General features: G+C 34.8%; 1 protein-coding gene across 1 annotated transcript; it reads left to right on the top strand.

Annotated features, from left to right (window-relative positions):
* On the top strand, positions 1-25025 carry LOC128989567 (pyrroline-5-carboxylate reductase 3). Its single transcript, XM_054411467.1, has 7 exons — positions 1-104; positions 5646-5794; positions 16351-16421; positions 17875-18054; positions 19049-19261; positions 22471-22636; positions 24594-25025. Exons 1-7 carry the CDS (start codon positions 88-90, stop codon positions 24710-24712), a joined length of 915 nt encoding a protein of 304 aa, XP_054267442.1. The 5' UTR covers positions 1-87; the 3' UTR covers positions 24713-25025.
* Positions 25026-26378: the final 1353 nt, after the last annotated feature.

Below are 26378 nucleotides of genomic sequence, written 5' to 3'. Positions count from 1 at the left end.
GACCTGAAGAAGACTGTGCTCTTGAACTCTGTGTGGTATTCTTTTGTTTAGACATTTTCACACCTTGCTATTGTTCGAGATTTGAACATGAGTGTAACAACTGAGTAAGTACTGTATTGAATATTGGATTATCTATTTTTCATACACATTGCATTAATTTTTACGTTTCCTTCACATGTTATTTATATGCTTAATATGCGATCAAATTTATAAAAACCGTAAACAATAAAAAAATCACAAAACATATTTATTTATAGTCTAGTATTCGCCAATCAGCTAAATCGGGTCATGCGAACATTATGATGCGAGGCATTATGGAGTTTTAAAATTTTTATAAACCCTTAAAATAAGGAAACTATGATTTTTATGACGAAAAATTAAGTTTGCTCGTTTATGTAGGCCTACGTTATTTATATGTCTATTGAATTCTGCAAATTTATTCATTTCATAAAATGCTATTCACGTTTTACGAAAAATACACCTTTTTAGCGAATTTCCCATATAGGGAATAAGCTATTACCGTAGTACTTATGGTAAGACCTGGACCCGGGACCGATTTAATTTTTCATTTTGAGGTCCCTAGAGGCCAAAAACACCATCCGTTCAAATGAATATATATATGTGTCTGTTAGCGCGATAACTCGATCAAAAATTATCCGATTTTGATGAAATTTGGTACAAACGTGTAAACTTACGTTTATTCGAACGAGTTCGCGATCCAGCTTAATCGGACCATGGGAACGGGGGTTTATGGGGGGTTTTATGGGGTAAAAATGGGGTTTTCCCATTTTTGACCCTAGAAACAAAAACATTTGCAATTTCTTTCTAAACGTTTTTGTAGAGCTTAAAAAAAGAAATAATTTAGTATATTGAAGCGCTGTTGTATGTCTAACGGTCACGGAGAAAATTCAAAAATAGTGTAATTTAAAATTCCCATGTTATTCTTATGGAGAAAATTAAAATTGTTGTAGTTTACTTGTTTATGGATATATATTGATAAAATTTAGCAAATTTATTTATTTCATTCTATACTATTGACGTATGGTCAAAAAAACATTTTTTTACCTTCCCCGTAGCAGCAAACCTAAGAACTCGTTAAATCTAATGTTATTTAAATAAGGGAATAAATATGTCTTATTTATGGAAATATTTTAGTAAAAATGTAATCAGACAAGTTGAAATTCGCTTAGTCTGCAGGTTCGCTGCGGCGGGGGTATTCTTTTTATTTAGCAGCAAAATTAAATTAAACCTATAGGTTTTTAAAGGGGTCAAATTGAAATTTGCTTAGTCTGCAGGTTTGCTGTGGGGGGGGGTTTATATTATGTACTACAAGTTAGACTTATGTCTATTAATCAGTAAATGAAATATGTAACTTTAATCAATTATTAAATTGTATTGTATTTTCATCAATGACGTATTTTCTATCTTAGTACATGGTCATCGTTGGCTCATAAGATTATCTATGCAGCTTTGTTGCTGATTAATGTATAATCTGGCAAAAACATGTAATGTTTTAATTTTTTGTCTTCCTAATCAGTTACTCACATATTTGTTTGACGTATACTTATTCTTGTTATTCTTAATCACTTATTGTATTTGCAACTAAATTATTATTTGACATTCGTTAAAGTATGTATGATTCACTTTATGTATTTAATACAATTCACTCATAGCCTGTTCTTTATTATGTATAGATTACGATAGTGCTACAATAATAATAATGGAATTTGTATTCTGTTTTGTATAATTCAAAATCAATAAATAAATTAACCAATCAACTGCAGATCTAGATTAGCGGCCCTAGGCCAACCTAACCCGATCGGCCCCTGTCCCTAGGTGTCGCGCGATCGTTATTATAAGGGATCGTTATTGTCACCTGTTATCGCGGTAAAATCGTCAACATCTCCCGCCAACAATGGGACGTTGTTACCGTCACCCGTTATCGCGGTAAAATCGTCAACATCTCCCGCCAACAATGGGACGTTGTTACCGTCACCCGTTATCGCGGTAAAATCGTCAACATCTCCCGCCAACAATGGGACGTTGTTACCGTCACCCGTTATCGCGGTAAAATCGTCAACATCTCCCGCCAACAATGGGACGTTGTTACCGTCACCCGTTATCGCGGTAAAATCGTCAACATCTCCCGCCAACAATGGGACGTTGTTACCGTCACCCGTTATCGCGGTAAAATCGTCAACATCTCCCGCCAACAATGGGACGTTGTTACCGTCACCCGTTATCGCGGTGAAATCGTCAACATCTCCCGCCAACAATGGGACATCGCTCCGTCACCCGTTATCGCGTTAAAATCGTGAACATCTCCCGCCAACAATGGGACATCGTTATACCGTCACCCGTTATCGCGGTAAAATCGTGAACATCTCGCGCCAACAATGGGACATCGTTATACCGTCACCCGTTATCGCGGTAAAATCGTGAACATCTCGCGCCAACAATGGGACATCGTTAACCGTCACCCGTTATCGCGGTGAAATCCAGGGCAGATTTACCGAATAGACACGGTAGGCATGTGCATAGGGCGTGAGGCAATTGGCTTTTTTGGGGGCGCCAAAAATTTGGAAAAAAACAATTGGTTTTTGTGACGGTTGCATACGATTGCGGTAAACTTCTGATCATCCCCCGCGCCCATGAAGACATCATTATATCATTCCCCGCGGTCGTGTGGACATAGCCTAGTAATTTTTTCCCGCGGTCTTGTGGAGATCATAAAATAGATAAAGTTGCCAAGTTTTATAAAAATATATCCATAAACAAGCAAACTACAACATTTTACAATATTCTTCATAAAAATAACATGGGGATATTAAATTTAAAACTTTTTGAATTTTCTCCGTGACTAATAACCGCACAAAACACTTCAATATTCTAAATTATTTGTATTTTTAAACTCTTTAAAATGTTCTAGAGAGAAATTGGGAAATTTTGTGTTTTCATGGTCAAAAATTAAAAAAAAAAACAATTTATATACCATAAAACTCCCCATAAAACCACGGATCCTTCGTCCAATCATGCTGGTTCACAAACTCATTGAATGGTATCCCGCCTTACACGTTCAAAACAAATTTCATCAAAATCGAACAAAAATTACTTAAGTTGCGTTCATGGACATATATATAACAATTTGAACAAATAGTGTTTTTGGCCTCTGGGGACATCAAATTAAAAAAGTAAATCGGTCCCGGTCTCAAGTCTTACAATGAGAACTACGGTAATAGCTACTTCCCTATAGGAAAATTTGCTAAAAATCCAATTCAGCTGTTAGTTTCTTTAGCCAGGGCCAATTACAACACCCGACGATAAACATGGTCCAGTAGTTTTGAACCATAAAAAATACTAGTCTAAATACTAGCAATAGTTTAAAGGTGGTATCAGGTCAAAATTGGTGGTGAACTTTAACGTGAATTTAACAATTAATTATTTATATGAATACACTAGCAGAGCACCCGTCCTTCGTACGGGAGTGGCATATAAGTAGGCTATAAAATGCTTAGTACAGTTATACTCAAGCTTAGCGTTTGCAATGAGGGAGGACAAAGTATGATAAAATTTGCTTCTTTAAATTTACGGTATACTATAGTATTACACATCTACCATAGCCATAATGTTCTACCACTTCACCCAAACAATAGAAAAAAATAAATTATTAAAGATTCACAAAATATCACAAATTATTCGTTAAATTAAAAACATAAACATAGCCTAACTGTAAACAGACAGTTCTCATTGTGTATCACAGTTTTTTGTTGCTGCTTAGTTCAAATTAGCTGTTTTCATAAATGAAAAAAAAATAATAGTGCTGCATCCTGTTGGTAAATCTTATAACTTTTAATTCCATTAAGCATATCATAGAACCAACCTTTTTAGTTGAAACAGCTGACTAAATTCTTTAATTCCTATGAGTACTCATAAGGTTAAAATGGGAAACTCTAGAGCCACTGGGGCGGAGCCCGAAAGGATTTTTGAGTAAAAAATATGCCTATATGTTAATTCAATTCAATTCAATTATTTAAGATGGGGACGCCACTATGTGCGTATTTTAACCCAAATATGAGTGAAGGATGAGTGTAGGATGAGTGGCGCGATCTTGTAGTCTTGTTAGTGACTAAGGCCGACATGTTCCTTAGACACAGCTGTTAATTAATAGCCCATACAGCTAATGGCAACTAAGGGACCTACAGTTTATAGTGGAATCCGAAACACATTTTTCCTTGTAATTTACGAATTGGTCTAATTATCAGGATAATACTGCGGATAGTCGTAGTACTCACTAGTGCGGACGTTAATCCACACCAGGGAGCATCGCATCCACAGTGCATCCCTATAAATATCCACAATTCGTGACCTCCCAGTAGCTGGATTACAGGACGACGCCACCCGTCCCAGTCAATTAATCCCGTCACAGTTAATCGGGAATGTGAGCTATCATCATGCCAAATTTGAGCCCAATCCATCCAGTAATTAATGCGTGATTGAACTTCAAACACACAAACAAACCAGCAAACAAACAAACAAACACACAAACTTTCAAATTTATAATATTAGTAAGATAAGATAATAATAATTACTATTATAGCGTGGTCGAATTATAACATGAAATAAATAATAAAGACAGTATAAATTAATAAAAAAACACACTATATTTATTGAACTGAATATCGATTTCCTTCTGCTGATTTATTCGCATGATAGGTTTAGAAGAGAGTATGTAAACTTTCCTGTAGTTTGTGGGATTCTAGATATTATAAATATATCTATTTACATCACGCGCGCCTTTCAATGGAACTTTTATAACAACAATGAGACAATATAGAAATATATCTCTATTCAAGCGTAGTGTGTATACTGATGAATATTTCAGTAATGACTATTTAGAGACTATCAGAAGCAAATATTGACCTAGGCTAGACTGTCGCCAGACCCATTGCTTGTAGAAACTTATCTTGTAGCAGATTTGCATTACTCAGTCAGACTCTCAACCCTTTCCGTTTCCGTTTTAGGGTCAATGACTTTAAATACCTTCTTAGCATTAATTTAATACTATCAAATTTGTATTGCTAAATTATATAAAAGTATGTGCAGGCTAATTACGACCAAACCATTTCAAGAGTGTAATATTTTAATTGATAAAATGTTAAAAAGGTTTCCTTAATATTCCTAGATGGATGAAACCACTATTTGTAACCAAGGTGGGAACATCTCCTAACTCTTGCTAGCACACTTATATTGATTAGTTTCAATAGTTTTACTTGCTGCCATCCTAATTATCTCCCAAAATAAATTAAAAGATACGTGTATGAAATGAGAATGGTTGATTATGTTTTTTTTATTTGATACATTCATATACGTTTTCAATGTTTGTACCTATTTAAGATATTGTACTGCAGATTAATCATGCTACCCATAAATACATACAAGTTTCCTAACTTATACAAGCCACAGATAAAAATCGATGTTGGTTCATCTACGACAAATTTAAAGTGTAATTATTCAAATATAGGTATACATCATCAATTGAAGAGATTAGACTATTTTAACTACAATGGACATTTCCAACATGTTGTTTTGTTCGGCCGCTGCGATAAGATGGTGTTATCATCGAGTGTCAGTTAGGTTATGTGCAGGGCAGTGGCAGAAACAGCTGATCTCAGTGGCAGTGGCGCTGGCAGTCTCAGCTGTGCCAGTGGCAGTGGAGAATCAACGATGCTCAAAGTCGGGTTCCTAGGTGGCGGGCGGATGGCGCATGCGCTCGCCAAGGGATTCATTTCTGCAGGTGAGTTCCCTAACCTAAACTATACAACTAAAAATAAACCTTGATGGTTTGCCAGTTGACAACTGTAATCGAAAGTCTTTGACTTGGCTATGCTTTACAGAATGGTCTGGTAAATGTACCTGCAATCCAGCCGAAATAGTAAAAAAATAAATGTATGAACATTATTCATACCCAATTTGTTTTTCATACATTTAAACAATATTTTAACGTGTTTTCTTATAATGTTTTACCTATAAGGGTTATGATGGGTCGCCAAAGATTTATTTATTTGGATTAAATGAAACAAAATCTTCGCTAGTGTTAAGTTTTTTACTACCTACTGTTTTCGTTTTTCCGTTAGAAAAACACAACCATCCAACCATCACTTAACAACATTTCAGATTAAAAATTAAACAGTCTAGGTTAAAATGTGTAAAAAGACACGATGGTAAATTATAGAAAGATCCAAACAATAAACGATTTACCAAAAGATCCTGCCATGAATCACGCATCACTGAAATAAACGAGTTATCCGTGTTCCTGCATAGCCTAATGTGTAAGCACAGACAAAATCTAGATAGCTGAAATTGCAATGATAAATCATGAATCAGGCACTTGTAGTATTTAACCAGAGTTTGTAATGATGTAAGATTACACCAGGTTTGCCAGGACGGTTTGTGCAGAAGTCAATACTTGGCAACTAGCAGGCCGTGGCGTCAATAATAACTTGTGTGTGCGAGTACAATCAATATTTGGTCAGTAATATTTGTCTTTTGAATAAAACTAAACATTCTCAAAAGATAAACTTTGTTTAGTTAGCAATGCATTTTGTCACACAGGAAATCGATAATGTATTCAAACAATACACACGTTTTGTTTAGGAAAGTAACTACCGGTGTATACGCTATTCGATAAAAACTGTTGTGATTATATAGGACAAAATAATTATACGAAATTACAATATATTTAATTCAAGGGTCGAACATTTTAAATACTGCAATACAATCTGCAAATGGGTTCATAGAAATGTAGCCTATTCCGTTATGGTTACGTGGCTTTCCAACAATGCTGTAAAAATATAGTTGTATTTATTTGATTATAAAACATGTACATATAATGCAATATACCATGGCAATAAATAGTTGAACAAGGTAATCAAAAAGATACACGCAATCAAGCATCATCAATAAAAGGTTTACATGCACGATCAATTACAGTGCCTAATAATAATACAGGCTAGCGTAATAAATAAATACTGTACATGCACTAATAATTAAGAAAGTATAAAATTATAAAACTCTGTAAAAATGTAAAAATGATCTATATCTACTCGTACATACATTATGTATACAGTCGCTAAATATTTAATTCATATCATGTACTATTTAAAAAATACAATACATTTTATAAAATGCAGCTTGCATCGCAGAGTGGAAAGTAGGCATAGTCAGGAAATAGTTGATATAGAATGATTTTTTTTACAAATAATATGATTAAATGTCAATTTAATAATGGACTGTGGAAGCGTCTCTAATCGACCACCACACTTTTGTTACTTTCTCTACAATTCAAACAGTATGATTAATGATTAATATGATGTGTTACTGTCGATTATTATTAGTGCGTCATCAGAACTTGCTCATTCGTCTAGATTGTTTATTGTGTAAAACTCTGAGAAACGGAGGCAGGGATAGTCTCCATTAAGAGGTAAATGTGCGATTTTCATCTTGCTCGACGTAATAATAAATGGTCTTTATTCAGCAAGCGTTTTTCAGATATGTACAATTCTGCTTTACAAAACAATTCTTGTCGTTAACCTACTTAAACCATGATTAATGACTGTATGGGTAATAGAAGCTTGGTGTGATACTCCCGTCATATGCTGACGTCACCCAGATTGCAAACGCCATTTCACTATTTATTTAAAAAGAACTAGTTCCTGTACCCATACCCTACTTCGCAACGGGAAGAAAATCAGTTTCAAAATCATTGAAATAGATTTTGACTAAATAATCTATCATAAAATTTTATATTAAATAATCTACCCTACCCCTAGTAAAAGTATATTTAATTTCTTTGGATCAGCTGACTGAAATTGTGAATGATCATTTTGCCACTTCTGATTGTTTACAAATGTCAACGCACAGGTAAACATTCTGATTTTTCTCGTGCTTCCATGCATGGAGACAAATCAATATTTACTTTTGAAATCCTTACTCTCAAAACTTTGGACACCCAAGGGGCGTAGCCCGAGAGGCACGTGAATAGGCCTCTCGGCCTCTGACATTCATATACAGGGTGTTCAAAAAAGGTGTGGACATATTTTACCTAGTGATTCCTTGGGTCAAAAAAAAGAGAAAATTAAGAATAACATGTTTTCCAAAATCGCTTCGTTAACCTTATATCCGCCATTTTGTATTTTTTTGTATTTTTCGAGATGAACTTTTTTTAACCCGGGTCTCTTTTACCTTAACATACATACCAAGTTTCATAAAAATGGATTAAAAATATTTAAAGATAAAAATGTTTATGCAAAAAATACAAAATGGCGGATATCTGGTTAACGAAGCGATTTTGGAAAAAATGTTATTTTTGTTTTTCTCTTTATTTTGACCCAAGGAATCACTAGGTAAAATATGTCTCCACCTTCTTTTGAACACCCTGTACATGTGGACCATGCTTGTGCTGTATCGGTTTAGTATTTTAGTCGTGACAGCTGCCCAGACAGACAGACACCACCTAAATTTTATAATAGTACTAGCTGACCCGGCGAACTTCGTATCGCCAAAGTTATAGGTTTCCCCTAAGACAGACCGATGGAAAGAAAGTACCGTTAAGTTTAATTTTCAAGATGATCTCGTTCGCATCGCTCAATCACGTCCTGGTTGAAGTTCGTTCGCTACGCTCACTCACCTTTGGGTTGGAGCTCGTTCGCTACGCTCACTCACCTTTAGGTTGGAGCTCGTTCGCTGCGCTCACTTGCCTTCAGGTTAGCTCGTTCGCTACGCTAACTCGCCTCCAGGTTGAAGTTCGTTCGCTACGCTCACTCACCTTTGGGTTGGAGCTCGTTCGCTACGCTCACTCACCTTTAGGTTGGAGCTCGATCGCTGCGCTCACTTGCCTTCAGGTTAGCTCGTTCGCTACGCTAACTCGCCTCCAGGTTGAAGTTCGTTCGCTACGCTCACTCACCTTTTGGTTGCAAATTAGCTGTTGTCATAAATGTAAAAGAAATAATAGTGCTGCACCCTGTTGGTAATCCTTGTAACTTTAATGCTATTGAACATCATAGAACAGAACCAACTTGTTTAATTGAAACAGCTGTTAAGATTCATTAATTCCATTTCTCATAAGGTTAACATGGGAAACTCCAGAGCCACTGGGGCGGAGCCCTTTTAAGAATTTCGAAACGGGAAATAGTTTACTTTCTATTCGCATACCTACAGAATTTACACACCAAATTTCATAACGATCGGTGAAGTCGTTCCGGAGGAGTTTGCAGACAAACACTGTGACACGAGAATTTTATATATTAGATAGATAGATTACAAAAACAATCAAATTAAATCAAATAGGTATATACTTTTATGACGGTTACAATCAGGTGGTTTTCTGTTTACAATCTATTGGCGACGTCGGCCTATGACGGGATCACACTTTCACACCTATAGACTACTTCTTCACAATATTGAGGCGGTTGAGAGGAAGGTTCCCCACCACTTTTTGTATAAAATGTATGCTGTTTAAAAATCAGCTGTTGAGCCATTATTTTAAAGATAAAGGTCAAGTTGAGAGGATAGATTTCTTTTATCTTAAACTGCCTAAAAATGTGTGAACGAAGTATAGTGTACTACCGGTACTTGGTTGTGCTAAATAATACAGTTGGCGATTTTACAAGCTGTGTGCCAGTACACAGTAATCTGGAAATATATAAACATTGAGAAAATAATTAACAAAAAAAATATTAACAGAAAAATCCTCGGACGAAAATAAAAGTTTGTCTGTACATGCGCTTGTTTTAGAGTATAGGATTATTTCAGTGCCTAATGAGCCTGCAGTACATAGGTACTTTTTGTGCTTGCGAGAACACCATGCATAAGCAGATAAGACATTCCCTGTAGGTCTAACACTAAACCGTGAATGGGACAATGCATATCAGCTGATCGGCAATGAAGTAAAGGATACAGGGCTGCCAACATATGAGCTTGGTTTTGTCATTGTAGTGTTCTAGGTACTTGTATTTTGGGTTGCATTATTTAGGGTCTTCTTAAAATTGTGTTCCTTATAAACTTCATTTAAAGATAGGGCAGTTTAGAACAATTTCGCAAGTTTCATGGGTATCGGATATTAGTTTGAGTAATGTTTATAATACAGTATATATAGATGCCCTTGATCATTGGCAGAACATCTCTAATCTCACAATCCTAATCGACCTAATCAGTCACTCAAATCCATATTCTATAAATCAAGTTTCCAAGCCTTCAAAGTTTCATTCTTATTCTTAAAAATCCACGTTCAAAAAACATTTAACATAATAACATTTAACATTTAATATCATGTACCTTATAAACCAAACTAAGACTATTCTAAAACGTTAGTCCAACTTAATTTTGTGTACACGTAAAAACAAAATGATAACATATCAAATCAAACGATAACAATAAAAATAACCTATATCAGCTGTTTTATTAACTTCAGCCACAAAAGGTACTGACTATAACATGGGCACTTTCAAGGGCTGTGGGGGCGGAAACTGGATTTGATTTTTCCCAGCCTTTTTTGTGACCAACTCAACTCCAATCTATTTCTCGTGGTCAAATACCCCATAATAAAAAATAAGAAATGAAAAATCCTCGGACGAAAACAAAAGGTTGTTAGTACATGCTTGTTTTAGAGTAAGGATTATTTCAGTGCATAATGTGAATATTTTACCAAACGTAGTGAAACATTTAACCTATGTTTTTTTTTTTTACTGGTGATGCTATTGCTAATACTGCTTTTAGGCTAGTGGTGCCTACATATAGGTTAACGGTTATTTAGGGTATTTCTGCCAAAAGATGTACATTTGTTTTAGAATTAATATGATTTGATTATGAACAACAGTTTCAAAGAGCAAATTCAAGATTTCCGACCTTGAAAGCTGGTTAAGAAAAATGTATGACCTTCTGATAACTTGATAGATATAAGATCTCACAGGCATATGTTTCAAACTGTCGATTATTATTGCGAAACAACATTGCACAAAATTTGAATACTTATTTGTTTGCAAATCGCTATCGAAGAATTGTAGCAAGGCCCCACTAGAAAAGCGTTTTTTCTAGTGGGACCTTGATTGTAGTCCACGAAAATTTAGAACAGAAACTACAGTATGCAAATCAAACATAAACAAATAACGTCACTGGCGCGAATGTCTATACTAATTGTTGTAACAGATGGTTTCGATAGTTTTTGCCAATTCAATTCAATTCAATATTAATAAAAACACTAGCAACAGAGCCCGTTGTAGTTAATAAATACAACGGTCCCTAGAAAGTACAGTAGTACATAATATATGCCCTTGTAAGTACCTGAACATTTTTTAAAGAATGAAATTGTTTAGAAAATAAACTGATTTTCTAAAAGAGTAAAATAATGAAAAACAAATAAAATTTTCCAAAAATATTTTATTTAGAGTATTTCTTTGTAAACAACATTCTTTGTAAAGACTTCATCTGATGGTTTTAATAATCTTCCTTGTTCTTTGCCAGGGATAATTTTAGTTTTTATGTCTTCAAACCGTTTAGCCCTTGATATTGCAACATACAATTAATTGTCCATGGCTGAATACTGTTGCTGGAAGGTATATCCCAACTTTATCCAATGTCTGGCCTTGCGCTATGTTTATTGAAATAGCAAACGCTAATTTTAAAGGAAATTGCCGTCTTTTTAAAACAAATGGTAAATCTGTATCCGTCTGTGCTAAGTCAATCCTTGGAATGAATACAATTTCACGTGCCGCTGATCCAGTTAAAACCTCTGCTATTATTTAATTGGGCTTGAGTTCTTTAACAATTAATCGTGTGCCATTACATAACCCCCGTTTTGTGTTAAGATTTCGTAGCAACATTATTACAGCTCCAATTTTTAAATTTAATTTGTGTATTGGCATTCCCAATACACAAATTAAGGAGGTTGAGGAAGTTGCATCATCTCTGAGTGAAGTGTTGGTCAGACTATCTTGTTCTGTTTCTTTTTCATTTTCTGGTTCTCCATCCTTTTGATTGCTTGATAAACACTTTTTTACCCCTTGGAGTAAATCTTTATCTATACCGGTACTATAATTTGGTTTCTTCAATTTATTTTTATGAGCTGTTGATTCACGTCTGCCAGAACATGTTTTACTTTTTATATATTTTTGATGCACGGCCACGTTTTGATTTTGGTAAGATTATGTCCTCTTGATGCCCAGCATCCACATTTCCTGAGAATCGTAGTTTATAGATCGTTGTGCCTTCACCAACCGTTACAAAATAATCCAATTTCTCAGCATATATTTTGAATTGGCAGTCAAAAACTCTTTCTGCAGCTTCAATTTCGACATTACCGGCGTATTCCCCATCTTTGGTCAACAAATTTCTGTATTCCGTCGCGTTTTTTACTTCTAGTCTATATGTCTTATCCCCTACGATCAAAGGACAATAGTACAGTCTAACCTTAATATAACGAACCTCGATATAACGAATTCCTTGATATAACAAACTTTTTTAAATCCCCTAGAACTCTCCGTAAGACACAATGTATATTTTACCTCTACATAACGAACAATCCATATCAACGACCTTGATTTAACAAATTTTTCATGTTCCTGGCTAAAATAAGACACCTCAATAGAACGAATTTATCATTGTCAGAACCTCTACATAGCAAATTTAACCTCTACTTAACGAATTGTCTGCGTCTTTACCTCGATACAACGAACCCCCCACCACCATTATTGCTTTTGAAAACTCTGTTTCTTTCTTCATCAAATGAAATGGAAAGGTGACGTCAACGCTTGCGCTAATATTCGTCTGCTCCGTTTTACACATCCCTGTCTGCTGTCGTCGTTGCGCACTATGTTCTATGTTTACAACTAAGAGAACTGATTTCATTCACTGAGGACTGATGACGACGTAATGTGTAGTAAGCTGTGATTGGGTGATAAGTAAATGTGGTGAATTGTACAATTTTTGGATGAAGAGAAACCTTAGAAAGAAAAATAATAGAAGATCAAGGCAAAGAAAAAGAATAGCAACATCGTTATCTTAACATTCCATTAACGAGTGTTTTATTATCTTTAAGTTTGCTATGATTATACACTTTTATAACGACTTCCTATCTAATATTTTCATTATTTTCAATATGGTTTGTACTAAGTTCATGATTATTACAGTACATTCCTCCATTGTGATTTAAAGCAGTACTGTAGACTGTAGCCTACCACCGGCCTATCGCGAGCAGTAGCTTACAAAACTCTCTAATGTTTTGTTTTGTTCTTTACGTGGTTTATTACTATGCAATACAGTGTTTGGCTAGGTTTTAGGTGGGTTGGAGCAAGCAGTAAGCTGTGATTTTAAACTTACAGTTTGTAACCTGTACCACAGAAAACGTACTACTATAACCCCTGTACCAAGGTCAATGACTATAAATGTCATGATTGCGCAATATTAAAAATCCCTTCCCTTTAGTATCCCGGATAATCGAGGTTCTACTTTACAATGTAAAGACTGTACACTGTAAAGTATTGTAGCCTAGACTACTTTAATTGTGTTTTAATCAGGTCCAATCCCGACCTATATAGACTGATGCTGGTTCTGAACCTCGACTTAGCGAAATTCCTGCAAACCTAACCTCTATATAACGAACCTCATTTTAACGAAATCCTTGATATAACGAATATTCGGTTCGGTCCCTTCAGATTCGTTATACTGAGGTTGGACTGTAGTCCCAGTTATTGACGACTTCATCAACTACCGTGGATCGTATATCACTGTATCTGGATTGAGATTTATGGCATAAAAATGAGACACTTCTAAAGAAACAGTTTCCATCACCAACCATGTAGTGAAGAGTAAAGTTGTTAATTTTTAAACTAATGTAAAATATTGAGTTTATAATTAACATTTCAAAATAACGAATATTAAATACTATTTTAAACTGTAAATTATAAATTAAATTTGAATAATTTATAATTGACAGTTTAAAATAATAATTTTTGGTTATGAAATCCATACATCACTTAACTTACCAATACTTATTAATGGTACAGATTAAAAACATCACTTTAGAAACACACTTTACGGACCTCAACCACCAATTCAAATAGTGAACAACTAAATGTAAACCAAGAAAAATCAAGCAAATAACAATAAAACAATCAGCTGTTAAACTATAGGTTAATACATGTGTTCCATATGATCAGATGATGCATACTGGCTAACCCATTATTACTACCATAATATTTTTTAGATTATTCATACCGGCAAACGTATTACTACCATAAATAAATAAAACTCAAACTTTACTAATTATTTGGAAATCTACACAGACTTTATTGACCTATTAATTAATAAAATCGGTCCAGTAGAACTGTAGATTTAGTTGTAGAAAGTTAACAAAAATCTCTCCAATTCAATATTCTCTCACCACAATAAATTAGGAGGTTGCTAAGCTTTTTTGCAAATAACTCTTAAACGGTGAGGAAATTGACCAAAGTGGAAGGTGATATTCTGAAAGAGAATAAAATTTGCTACAAAGTGCTCTTTGGCGTTTTTTGAAAATATTCAAAAAAGGCAACCTAAAGTTAACTATAAATTGAAATTTTAAAATATTAACTATAAAAAAAATTAGTTTTTAGTGTATTTTTGCTTTTTATTCTTTATTCACCACAAATATTTAATAAAATCAAACTTTCATAATTATTTGCAAATCTACACAAATTAGGCTTTCAAACGATACATTAGTTAACAAAATCGGTCCAGTAGAAGTCTAGATTTAGTTGTACAAAGTTTAACAAAAATATCCCTAATTCAGTATTTTTAACAACTAAAAATTTGGAGGTCACTTATCTAATTTGACAATACCGGTAACTTTTAAATGGTGAGTAAATCGTAGAAAATGCACGTAATATTCTGAAAGAAGATAAAATTTCCTACAAATACCTTGTGTGTATTTCTTGACATTATTTAATAAAGGCAGCCAAAAGCTGACTACAAATATAAACTTGAAAATAAAAACCTGAAAAAAAGTTTTTAATGTATTTTTGTTATTTTTATTTTTCTACCACAAATATTAAATAAAATCAAACTTTCATAATTATTTGCAAATCTACATGAGTAAGGCTTTCCAATGACTCATTAATTATCAAAATCGGTCCTGTAGAAGTCTAGATTTAGTTGTACAAAGTTTAACAAAAATATCCCAAACTCAATATTTTCTCATTATTATAAATTCGGAGGTTGCTTAGCTTTTTTGCAAATAACTTTTAAATGGTGAGGAAATAGACCAAAGTGGAAGGTGATATTCTGAAAGAGAATAAAATTTCCTACAAATTGATACCATACACTTCTAGGAAACACTAAAAAAAGGCAGCTAAAAGTCGCACCCAAATAAAAAGAGTGAAAAACACCGTTTTCAATGTATTTCTTATGGAAAACAGGTTTTTTTGAAATTTTTCACCATAAATCATAATAAAAACAAAATTTCATAATTATTTACAAATCTACACGACCTAAGCTTTCCAACGACCCATTAATTAATAAAATCGGTCCAGTAGAACTCTAGATTTAGTTGTACAAAGATTTTTAAAACTGAATTATATATAGAATAGATGTTTGATTTCGCCTTCGGGCTAGTGATGCCATTTGTTTACCGTCCCTTTTATAATATTCGTGCTATATGGCATACAACTTTGGGTAGACTTTTAGGTAGTTCTAGTGTATAGTAAGTTAGATAAGGTCCAAACGATTTTATTAGAGTTTTTATTTTGTAAAATTAACAATTCACCACGCTCGAGAGATATGTTCACGATGTCGCCGCGGTCGCGAGGTAGTTCCACCCGTTCCACTGAAGGGGCAGGAGCCGCTTGCGATTTAGGGATTTTCTTTTTGACGATTTTTACTTTCTTCCCCTCAGTATATGGAGAAGTATTGTTTCCGTTTGAGTTTTGGGTTACAATATCAGTTTTTGGATCCCTGAACCCCAAAAAGTGATTTTCAATGTGATTTCTGTATGTTTGTGTTTGTACAAATGTCATCAGAGCTCCAGACTATACTTGGAGCCGATTTTTATGAAATTTTGTGTTTTGTGTCCAGGTGTTTTTTTTTTTTTTTTACGTATTTACACAAAAAGAGTCCAAACTATTTCGATTAATATATAACAAAGTTATAGTCCTTTTAATTCTAAACAAAACAGTACTATCCCCATTGCTCAACATATATATATAAACTTTAGCGATTCCCCATAAAATATCAGTTACTCCCACCCCATGATAAGGGTTGTTGATAAAATATACAAAAATATGTGTTGAATTGCTGATACCGTTTATTTAAAACATGTTCCAGGATTGACTAAGGGGGAGAGCATCATAGCCAGCTGTCACCCAGCCGATGTTGTTCTGGCTGAAGCTTTCAAGGTAATCGAACTGTCAAGGGTCCTACGGTAGCTCTGATAAGATAACCTGACATATACATTAATTAACTCTCAAGAGGAACCAAGAATGTAAACAGCAAGTAATTGAAACTCAACAAGTTATCCGGCATGGTATTTTATAGTTTTATGGGTACTTTGTTTGATTAGCTTTTGCCTTAAGTTCGTTTTGACATTTTAATAGTGATTCATTTTCACTGTCCCTGATACACTCTGTAAGTTTTTGTAAATGTTTACGAAGTTAGGTTTTAGGTAGAAACTATTGAGTAACCTAACAGTAACACCCCAGAGTGTTTATAAACATTATGGATACTGAAACTGATGTTTATGGGGAAAGAATACACTGAAACATAGAGATCTATTTGTGACCCAAACTTGGGTCCAATCCTGCTTAGAGCATCCTCTCCGGCCCTAATTCCTTGATGAAATCCAGTCTTGGAAGGGTTCTAGGGAAATATTCCTAATCGCTCCCTGGAAAAACTCCAAATTTTTGGCTCTCTTGCTACCGACTGCCTTGCAACCTACCAGCATATGCTTAGGGCAGGGGCGCCTTAATGCAGGGGTGCAAGAGGTTTTAGGTTTGTTGCTGGGGGCGCAAGGACTTGGAGAGGGGTGCAATGATATCTTGGCCCTTAGTGCATCATATGCTAACCACAGGCCTGGCTTAGGGGTCTCTTCACCTGATTGATTGAATTAATTCATCTTGGACGTAATATTCATTTTTCTGAAGAGTCCTCTTAAATCTGCAGTGTCCAGTTAGAAATCCTTTAAGCACTCTTAAACAATTTCTATAAAATTTAACCAAGGTCTCAGATCTTCTATTTAGTCTTCGAGTAACTCCTCTGCTTACACTGTAATATCTTTCCAAACTTTCTCCTGTTGCTTTCTCTTCCTCCTTAAGCTCCCTTTTGAAGAAGGCATCTTCCAGCTCAGCTTGGATGTAGCCCACAAAAGGAGTACAGTAGCTCCTTGACCTGTCACCAACTTCTCTGCCTCCTCATAACCATCCATGTCCTCATTACCTCATTCCCCCCCTTGGTGTCCAGTAATCCAGAGGAGCAACAATTTGTTAAGCTACTAACAGTTCCAAAATGGCTCCAAAATATACTTGGCTATTGTGAGTTTCCATTTACATCTCCCTAAAGGTATTTATCAGTTTTACATTTTAAATATGTCAATATTGCAGACTTTGTTTATATTACTTACAATCAAATTAAATCATATTTAAACTCTTTTTATTCAGGCCAAAGCAGGGTGGGACATGGCTAATTGGAACCACCACATCTTAACTGTGTTTTGTGCAACAAGAACGTATTTTAACAATTGTATGTTCATAATATGAGGTGGAAAATGACAAAAGGTATAATTAAATCACTGAATTAATGAGTTTAAAAGATTTAACATTAAGTGATTGAAACCTAATAGTTGTTGTTTTGCAGAGTCTGGGAAGCACAGTCACTTACAACAACCCTGAGGTGGCTCAGAAAAGTGACGTAATCATCATCTCTACCAAACCCAGCGTAGTTCCCATGGTGCTGGCGGAGGCCAAGCCTAACATCACGCCCAAGAATCTGCTCATCTCAGTGGCCATGGGGATCACGCTCAAGCAGCTTGAGTCGGTCAGTTACATTTAAGATTTTTTCTTTAGTTAAACAACCAGAAAAAGTAGGGAGGCAGTTATCAATAAGGTGGATACTGCTTGCAATATTTGAAGTTAACCTGAAGTACCAGGATCCGAACCCACAAAATCGCTGCCTAATGCCAGAAGTCTGTGGCACTACCGACTGAGCCATAGGCTCACTTATATTTTTCTTATCCCTCTAATCATATAGGCAACTTCATGGAGCTTTATTTCTGTTTAAGAATAGGTACAACAAATTAATTAATTTTGATATGTAACTTTCTGGACCAGCAAAAGATGGAGGAAGTTTGGATCTTACATATGGTGATTGATGGATGGCAGTTGACACTGGATAGTGCTTGACTCAATATTAAGAATGCTGCTAGTTCATACCTAAGAAAAAGTCAGAAGATTTTCCATTGTTTTAAATCAACCAACTTAAATCATATCAGGTTTTTAATAAACAGTCATTGCTAAAGAGCCAGCTGATCTAAGTCAGTAACAAATCTGCCATGTTTTTCATTCAATCCTTTACCCACCTATGCCTCTAGGTAATACCATAGATAAAACATACTCCCTTAGTAGATTTATCATCCTTATGGAACAGCTGAAGACAATTTTATTGTTAGTTCAGTACGGTTTATGTAGAGGTCGTGTTTTGTTTACAATTTGTTTCCCGTTATTACAGCCATTTAAAACCTCGTATAACCAAATAATACGATCTAATCATAAACAATAACCTGTCCCCTAGTTATATAACCAAACAGTAAAGCACAAATCAAGAAATTAACCCTAAAATAATAGAAACAAAGTTTCGTCGACACTAGCGCCCATGTGTCACGTACATGAACTAGACACGAAAAACGTGCTTCAAAATTTACAATGGGATGAGAAGTCTACTTGTGTTGGTTAGTCTATGGTAATACTGGTGAGTCGGCGATAAATCTAATCTAATACAAGCATTTCCAATTCCACTTGAAATCTTTTTGCAGTTACTTCCACCAAAGACCCGAGTGGTCCGTGCGATGCCCAATACACCAGCACTGGTCAAGCAGGGAGCGTCCGTGTTTGTGTGTGGCTCAGCAGCCTCCAAGGACGATGCGGTCCTCACCAAGAAGCTGTTTGAAGCTGTCGGCATCTGTGAGCAAGTGCCGGAGTATCTGTTGGATGCTGTCACAGGGTTAAGCGGCTCCGGACCAGCTTATGTGAGTAAACTAATCGCCCCATATTCCAAAATTGTGTTAATTAAGATAACTAGAGATATTTAAACTTGCTTTATTAAAGAAGAAATGTTCTTAGAAGATCATCTTTAACATCATGCTGCTTTCCTAATAATAACCATTCTGAACAAACTCCTTCGCTTTCCATGATATATCTGGTTTGCAGATCTTGGGTTAGCTGACTTTTCTAGGGGTGTGCTAATCTTCATTCATAATGTGCTAAATTGAAGCCTAAAGTCTGGAAATGACGGACCAACCAATAAAATTGTGGCTCTTGGTTCACAGTATCACTCATAGCAGCAATACTCTTGGCTGATAGTAATTCACAAAGATAAAAAGGCGTTAATCCATCTATGATTCCAGTTTCCTCAAACTTTTTACCGACTGAAAATTTTTTGCTCAGTAGGACGGTTAAATTTACCATACATATTTCTGTAATTTCAAAGTTTGTATGGGAGTTTTATTTCTGTAGAACATTGAACAATTTCAACATGTTGAGGAACTATTCATTCAATTAAATGTGTTGTTATAAACTGGTTTGGTGTATTAAAAATGTGCAACAATGAACAGCTGTTTAGTTGTCAGTCTTGTCAAAATAGGAAACTTAAATTTTATCACATAGTACCAGAGCAAAAACATAGGCCTACCGTAAAAGTAGTACTGTGTATGTTTAATCTATGTTAATACTTACTGTGATGCAATAGAGTGAAAATTTAAAAACGTACGTTTTCAGGAAAAGCACTTAGCAATTTTTTTTTCCTTTTTTCAAAACTTTTATTATTCTTTTTATTTCATTAACATTTGAAGTTTCATAAAATGTCCATGGTAACGCAATATCTTTGGTAGTTTTTTTTTAAAGAGCATCTTTAGTGGAGAAACACAAAATCCTGTCACGACCATAGCGGACGTTTAAATGAATATTAAAAATAGTTAATATTATTTTTATAACTATGTTTTGCTATAAACTAATTTACTTTTATGACCATTATACAATAAAAAGGTCACTGAGCTTTTGGTATATTTGGTCTTTCTAGAAAAAAATAAAAAAACTAAAAAAATAGAAAAAAGCCAATAAAATCTTTTTAAGTTTGTATATCTCCGAAAAAACTTACCTGAGACCCGAAAAATCGTTAAGTTTGTATAGAGGTGTGCTTCTTTTGTGTATAAAACATTGAAATATGACGATATTTTAATTTTTGAAATTTTTATGATAGAAATCATAAACGTGATGGTCAGGGACAAGCGGTACGGTCGTGAATTGTCTAGAATAATCCAAATCTTTCTAAACAATCCTTCAATTATACTGTTAGTTATAATAGGACTATGTGTTTTAATTGAACTAAACTGTTCAATTTACAATTATAATAAAGTTATTGTCACGACCAAACACACTATAATCCATAAGGCTGGATTGGTCGTGAAAAAACCCGAGATGGTCGTGAAACTTTGGTCGTGAAATTACGTGTTATTTGGCACTGTTCTGGCGGTAGCCCTGCACCTCATGTTCGAGGATACAAAGTGGACTTCTAGGTTAATCCAGCAATTGAAATATCTTATAAACAAAAATTAACACCATGTCTACTTCGTCGAATGACTACGTACGGTCATGGACACACCAAAATTACAAAAAACACAATCTTTCCTTTACTAATCTTGTAATTCCTCCTTTCAACTCGAAACGACCGGCAATACAATCCTGACGTTCACCCCGAACTAGTCTCTAAAACCAACTGACTCCATCGACGCCAGGCTTGCCACTCTCGTGCTCCAAAGTTGAAAAATTTTCCCAAATGGTCGTGACGCCAAATCGAGGGACAGACTTATTTTGTCATGGTAGTCAGTTTACAATGACAATAAAATTATAATATGCTCCTTTTTTGTAAGTTTAATAACCATTGATGACATAAAAATATGGCTTTATATATTTCGGCATGAATAATTAGTCTAAAAACAGCGTGAAAGTTGGAAAATGTACCCTAGGGACACGTCATGGTCGTGAATTTCGAGACTTTAAAAATATGAAAAAAATACCTAGAACATATTTAAAACCAAATAAATGTGTGTAACATGTTGCCCCCGTCCCAAAAAATATTAAAACACATAATAATAAACTACAAATCCAGTATCTACGAAGTAAAAGGCCAGGGACATGAAAACGTACGTTTTTAAATTTTCACTCAATATCAAATTAGCTTGTTCGTAGGCTGCATATTCCTGAATGTCGCAATCAAAGTTATTGACTGTTCAGATAACTTTTGACCTTATACTTGTACTAGTTTATCTAACCAGTAGCACCTAGACAGATATTTATAGTTAGTTGATCCATAGGACGTGATCCATAGATTGAACTATTTTTGTGTCAAATGAAGAGAGCATTTTATTTTATGTTATAGAATGGATCTGTATTTATTAACAAAATAAGGGATCGTGATAAAACGTATCAAGCTGTAATAATGTTAAGAGATTCTTAAAAAATCTTTGACAGTAAAAATAAGTTAATGAGATGGGTCTTTAATTACGATTATTACTCATATTTTATGATATTAACTATCTTTTATCATTCATTACGTCATATTTTAACTGGACATGACAAATCAGTTTATTCTCTGATAAAAAAATATGATTAATTTGATGACTAAAGCCAATAATGCTCTCATAAGCTGCTCAATGTTGCATTGAGTGTGATAAATCTAGTCTTAAATGCTGAGTAATAAAAATGTTAGTTCCGAAAAGTAGACAAAAAATCAAACATACACTTCCAGCGATAGAAACTTTTATACAGCGAGTAAAACAATTGTGCTTGATGAAGAGTTTTTTAAACTCATATTTGAGTTATTTATTAGATAATACACAGAATTCCACCACACTGCCATACGCATATACCAGTACAGTTTAGAAAGTTGAAATAAGTTGTAGGATTTTATAATTTAAGGAGGAATACTTGGACATGCCACATTTTGGGGGAGAGGGGCAGATAAAACCATCCTGCAACTTTGGCAAAAAAGGTTAAATAAAACAATTAACTTACTCTTTACCCATTGTCAAATTAGTCTTCAGAAGATCACTGTGTCGTTAAATGGAAAACACTGAGCAACGTTAAGGATCCGTTGCAGCAATTGCTAAAAAAATATTGGCCAGTATTTTTGCAGTTGTTCCAAGATGGCATTGTTTTACATTGGACATATCCATTGCAGATCTACGTGCTGATAGAGGCGATGGCTGATGGGGCAGTACGCATGGGTATTCCCCGGGACCTGGCCTACAGACTGGCTGCCCAGACAGTGGTCGGAGCTGGAAGGATGGTGCTGGAAACAAAGGAACATCCCGGAGTGCTTAAAGACAACGTTACCTCACCTGCGGGTGAGTTTCAGGCCTTGTCAGAATCACATGGTTTGTCTGTGTAAATTAAAGGCTCAGTTTCCTAGCTGCCGAATAACACTGCTGAATTTGGTTTGCAGGGATTTAAATATCGGACTATGTTCTTATCATAAGAGTTCTCCTAGAACTGTGACTTTCAGCGCAGAGCGGGTGCATTTATGCGCCAGTTAGTTGGCTAGAGAAGTTTTGGTGGTAGATGCAATGCCTGTGCTAGGAAAGTTTAAGAGAAGAAAGATTTGTGCGGTTCTGTTATGTTCACTCAAGACATGGATGTTAAACACTGATTTTCTCATCTAACGTAAATACTCCTTGTACCAGAAGTTAGGTGGAGATGGGCGCAATCATGTCTCGGGTCTATAGCGTATCACATGCAAACCGCTAGGCTACTAATGATCAGACTCCTGTTTGATGACAAAACCAAGTGCAAGGCATATTTCAAGGTTACTTTTTAGATATCAGTTAGTTTTGGTCCGTATCTATTTCATACTACGGCAATAAATATTCACTAAAAATACACTTTGTTACCTTCCTTGTAGCAGCTAACCAAAATACTCATTAACCTAACTAGTTGTTCTGCCCGTGCCTCGCCACGGGGAGAGAACGCAGACAAGATGGTGGTTCTTCACTAACTTGTCTATTTCAAACTGCTGGATTATTAGGCACTTGATCTTGGTGTAAATTAGTTTTATCCATGTCCATGTCACAAGGCAAAATACTCTTCAGATGGGGTTTTACCACCACATTTGCCTCAACATGAGTTTCAGTGTTTAAAAAATATTTATAACACTAGTGTTATAAATATTTTTATAATAATAAGTAAACAATTGAAACAGAATTCTAAGGCTTGAACACCATCCCAAATTATAAGAAAAACATACTGTTACTTCCCTTGATGCAGTATAGAAATCTATGGAAGAATCAAAAGGATAAGTCAAGTAAAATTAAACAAACGAAAAAAAACAAATCTAACAGCTGATTTATTTTTAATATTTTAAATGTAATAACACCCCTTTAATTGAGGTTCCTGTCTGTAGGACAGGGTTTATCGAAAAACTGATATTTTTTGGGGAAGTTTCACGTCAAGACCTTTCATTCAAATATGCGATTCCATCCTATCTTTATATATAGACTAGCTGAACCCGGCAGACGTTGTCTTGCCTTTGACTATTTATAATCCCACGGGCTTTGCCCCGTTTAACTTCTTAATTTTCAAGATGATCTCGTTCGCATGTCTCAATCACGTCCTGGTTGAAGTTTGTTCGCTACGCTCACTTACCTTTAGGTTGGAGCTCGTTCGCTATGCTCACTCACCTTTAGGTTGGAGCTCGTTCGCTGCGCTCACTTGGCTTCAGCTTAGCTCGTTCGCTACGCTCACTTGCCTTCAGGTTAGCTCGTTCGCTACGCTAACTCGCCTCCAGGTTGAAGTTCGTTCGCTACGCTCACTCACCTTTTGGTTGCAAATTAGCTGTTGTCATAAATGTAAAAGAAATAATAGTGCTGCACCCTGTTGGTAATCCTTGTAACTTTAATGCTATTGAACATCATAGAACAGAACCATTGTTTAATTGAAACAGCTGTTAAGATTCATTAATTCGATTTCTCATAAGGTTAACATGGGAAACTCCAGAGCCACTGGGGCGGAGCCGATTGGACGGATCACAAAATTGATGGTGTATAAACCTATTCCATGACATTCTACACGTATGTACCAAGTTTCGTGGCAATCGGTTCAGCGGTGTCTGAGTTTATCACTGCCAAACAAACAAACATCCTCTTTTATACTTATAGATTATTTTGAAATAGGGAATGTCAAATAAAATATTAATTGTAGTGAGAATCCAATCAGGAAAGTGAAAATTTACAAGTTTACTGCAGGGTATTTATTTGTTGTGACTGTTACCATCCTTTGACTTAACTGAAAACAATTTTTGGTCCTAAGGTTCAACGGCTGCCGCTTTATACCACTTGGAGAAATCTGGTTTCCGATCTGCAGTGATTGGTGCTCTCGAGGCCGCTACACTCAAGAGTAAAGAAATTTCAAAGACTATAGCAAATTAGTCAATGGTCAATAAGTTGTCTGAAAAAACTAGTCCACAAACATCTGTTTGTTTTAGAAATACTTTAGGTTAGACACATTTGGTTTTTATAGATACTAATGTGATTTTATACGTTACTATGTAGAGTCAACTACATATATTTTACATACTGTGTATGTGTTGTGAATTAGATAAATTGTTTTTACCTGGCAATTTGTTTGTAAAACATACTTATGTATTCTATTTTAACTCTACGGACAATAAATATTATATTGCTTTTATCCAACAATTTTGTAGATGTGAACAATTTATTTGTAAATAAAATATACTACGTATTTTTTGTACTGATAAGAAATACCCACCTCTTGGTTTTGGTTCTTTAGAGACAGAAGTAAAGGTTTTGTGATCACTGTCATACAATTAGCGTTGGGCTAATAAAGTTGAGGCAACTCATGTTACTCAGATCACTTTGATCGTGATAATCACTTCTTAAAAGCACAATCAAGGGGTTTGTACAGGTTTAGAATGAGGTGAAAGAAAAACCAAGTGGTAATTTACTTGCCTCTTTAATGTCACCTGGCAAAGTACAATGTCCCAATTAGATCGTAAATTGCAAACAATTACAATATTGAATTAGGAACTAAAACGTTCAATCGTCACATGAGACACTGGCCTTTGTGCTTCAATTGCACATTGCACACAGATGGTTAACACATATTGCGTAATAGTGGAGGGCAGAATGGTATATGGCTCCATGAATGGTATAACTGTTGTGATGGGTTTGTGACAGCTGATCGTTTGTAATAACTTGCATTAATTTCAAATTTTCAGTAATATTTGTTTAATATTTACATAATAAACCGTAAATTACAAAAAATAATAATAACAATCAAATATTAAAGGGAAAATATAAATATTGAGTAAGAGTGAATAGATAATATAAATAGGTTTACGTTTACATTCCTTGCGTTGTCAATCCTAATTTGGTCTTGGGAAAGGGTTTTAGGATTGACGACATAAGGTATGTCAAAAATTGATCCTGAGGGAATGATGAATAAAAAAATATATGATATCAGAATATATTTTTGCACTGGAGCCAAAGTTTCTGAAGTATAGTAACATTTAATACAAGCGGAAAAGACAAATTGTATAGTTGGGGTTTAAACACAGGATGTTTTGGAACAAACAGTTAGTAAGATTACAGTTGAGAGTTCTACTGTTTATATGATGTTTATTAATGCCACAGGGTAAAATTTGACTTCTTTAATTTTTTTTATCAATTAAAATCAGCTGCACATAAAACCCATCAAGAGACACTAAAATCTAACTGTATACAAAAGTACTAAACGTACAATCTAAATAGATACATTATCTAAACATTATAGACATCAGAAATATAGTAATCAAATTTCATGTATAAAAATACTCATAAAATAATAGCAATAAATATATGAAAGAATTTATAAAACATACAAGTACTTCACACACTGAATATAAAAAGTTTATCGTGTACGGAGTAAAACTTTAATTCCCAGTGTGAAATTAGGCCTAAAGTACCAAGTACAAAGTTCTATACACAAATGTTATATACAATTTGGATTACTGTCCAATGAGGTTGCAGCAACAACAAAGGGTTTTAGAATGTTTAAAAGTAAATTTTAATCCTGTGGCTTTTAGAGCCGTGGTTC

This window comes from Macrosteles quadrilineatus, unplaced genomic scaffold (genome assembly GCF_028750875.1).
Source record: "Macrosteles quadrilineatus isolate MER2022 unplaced genomic scaffold, UCM_ALF_1.0 Scaffold_3__2_contigs__length_128488019, whole genome shotgun sequence".
Taxonomy (NCBI): domain Eukaryota; kingdom Metazoa; phylum Arthropoda; class Insecta; order Hemiptera; family Cicadellidae; genus Macrosteles; species Macrosteles quadrilineatus.
The sequence above is the reverse complement of the archived record's forward strand: the minus strand, read 5'-3'. Positions and strand labels throughout refer to the sequence as shown.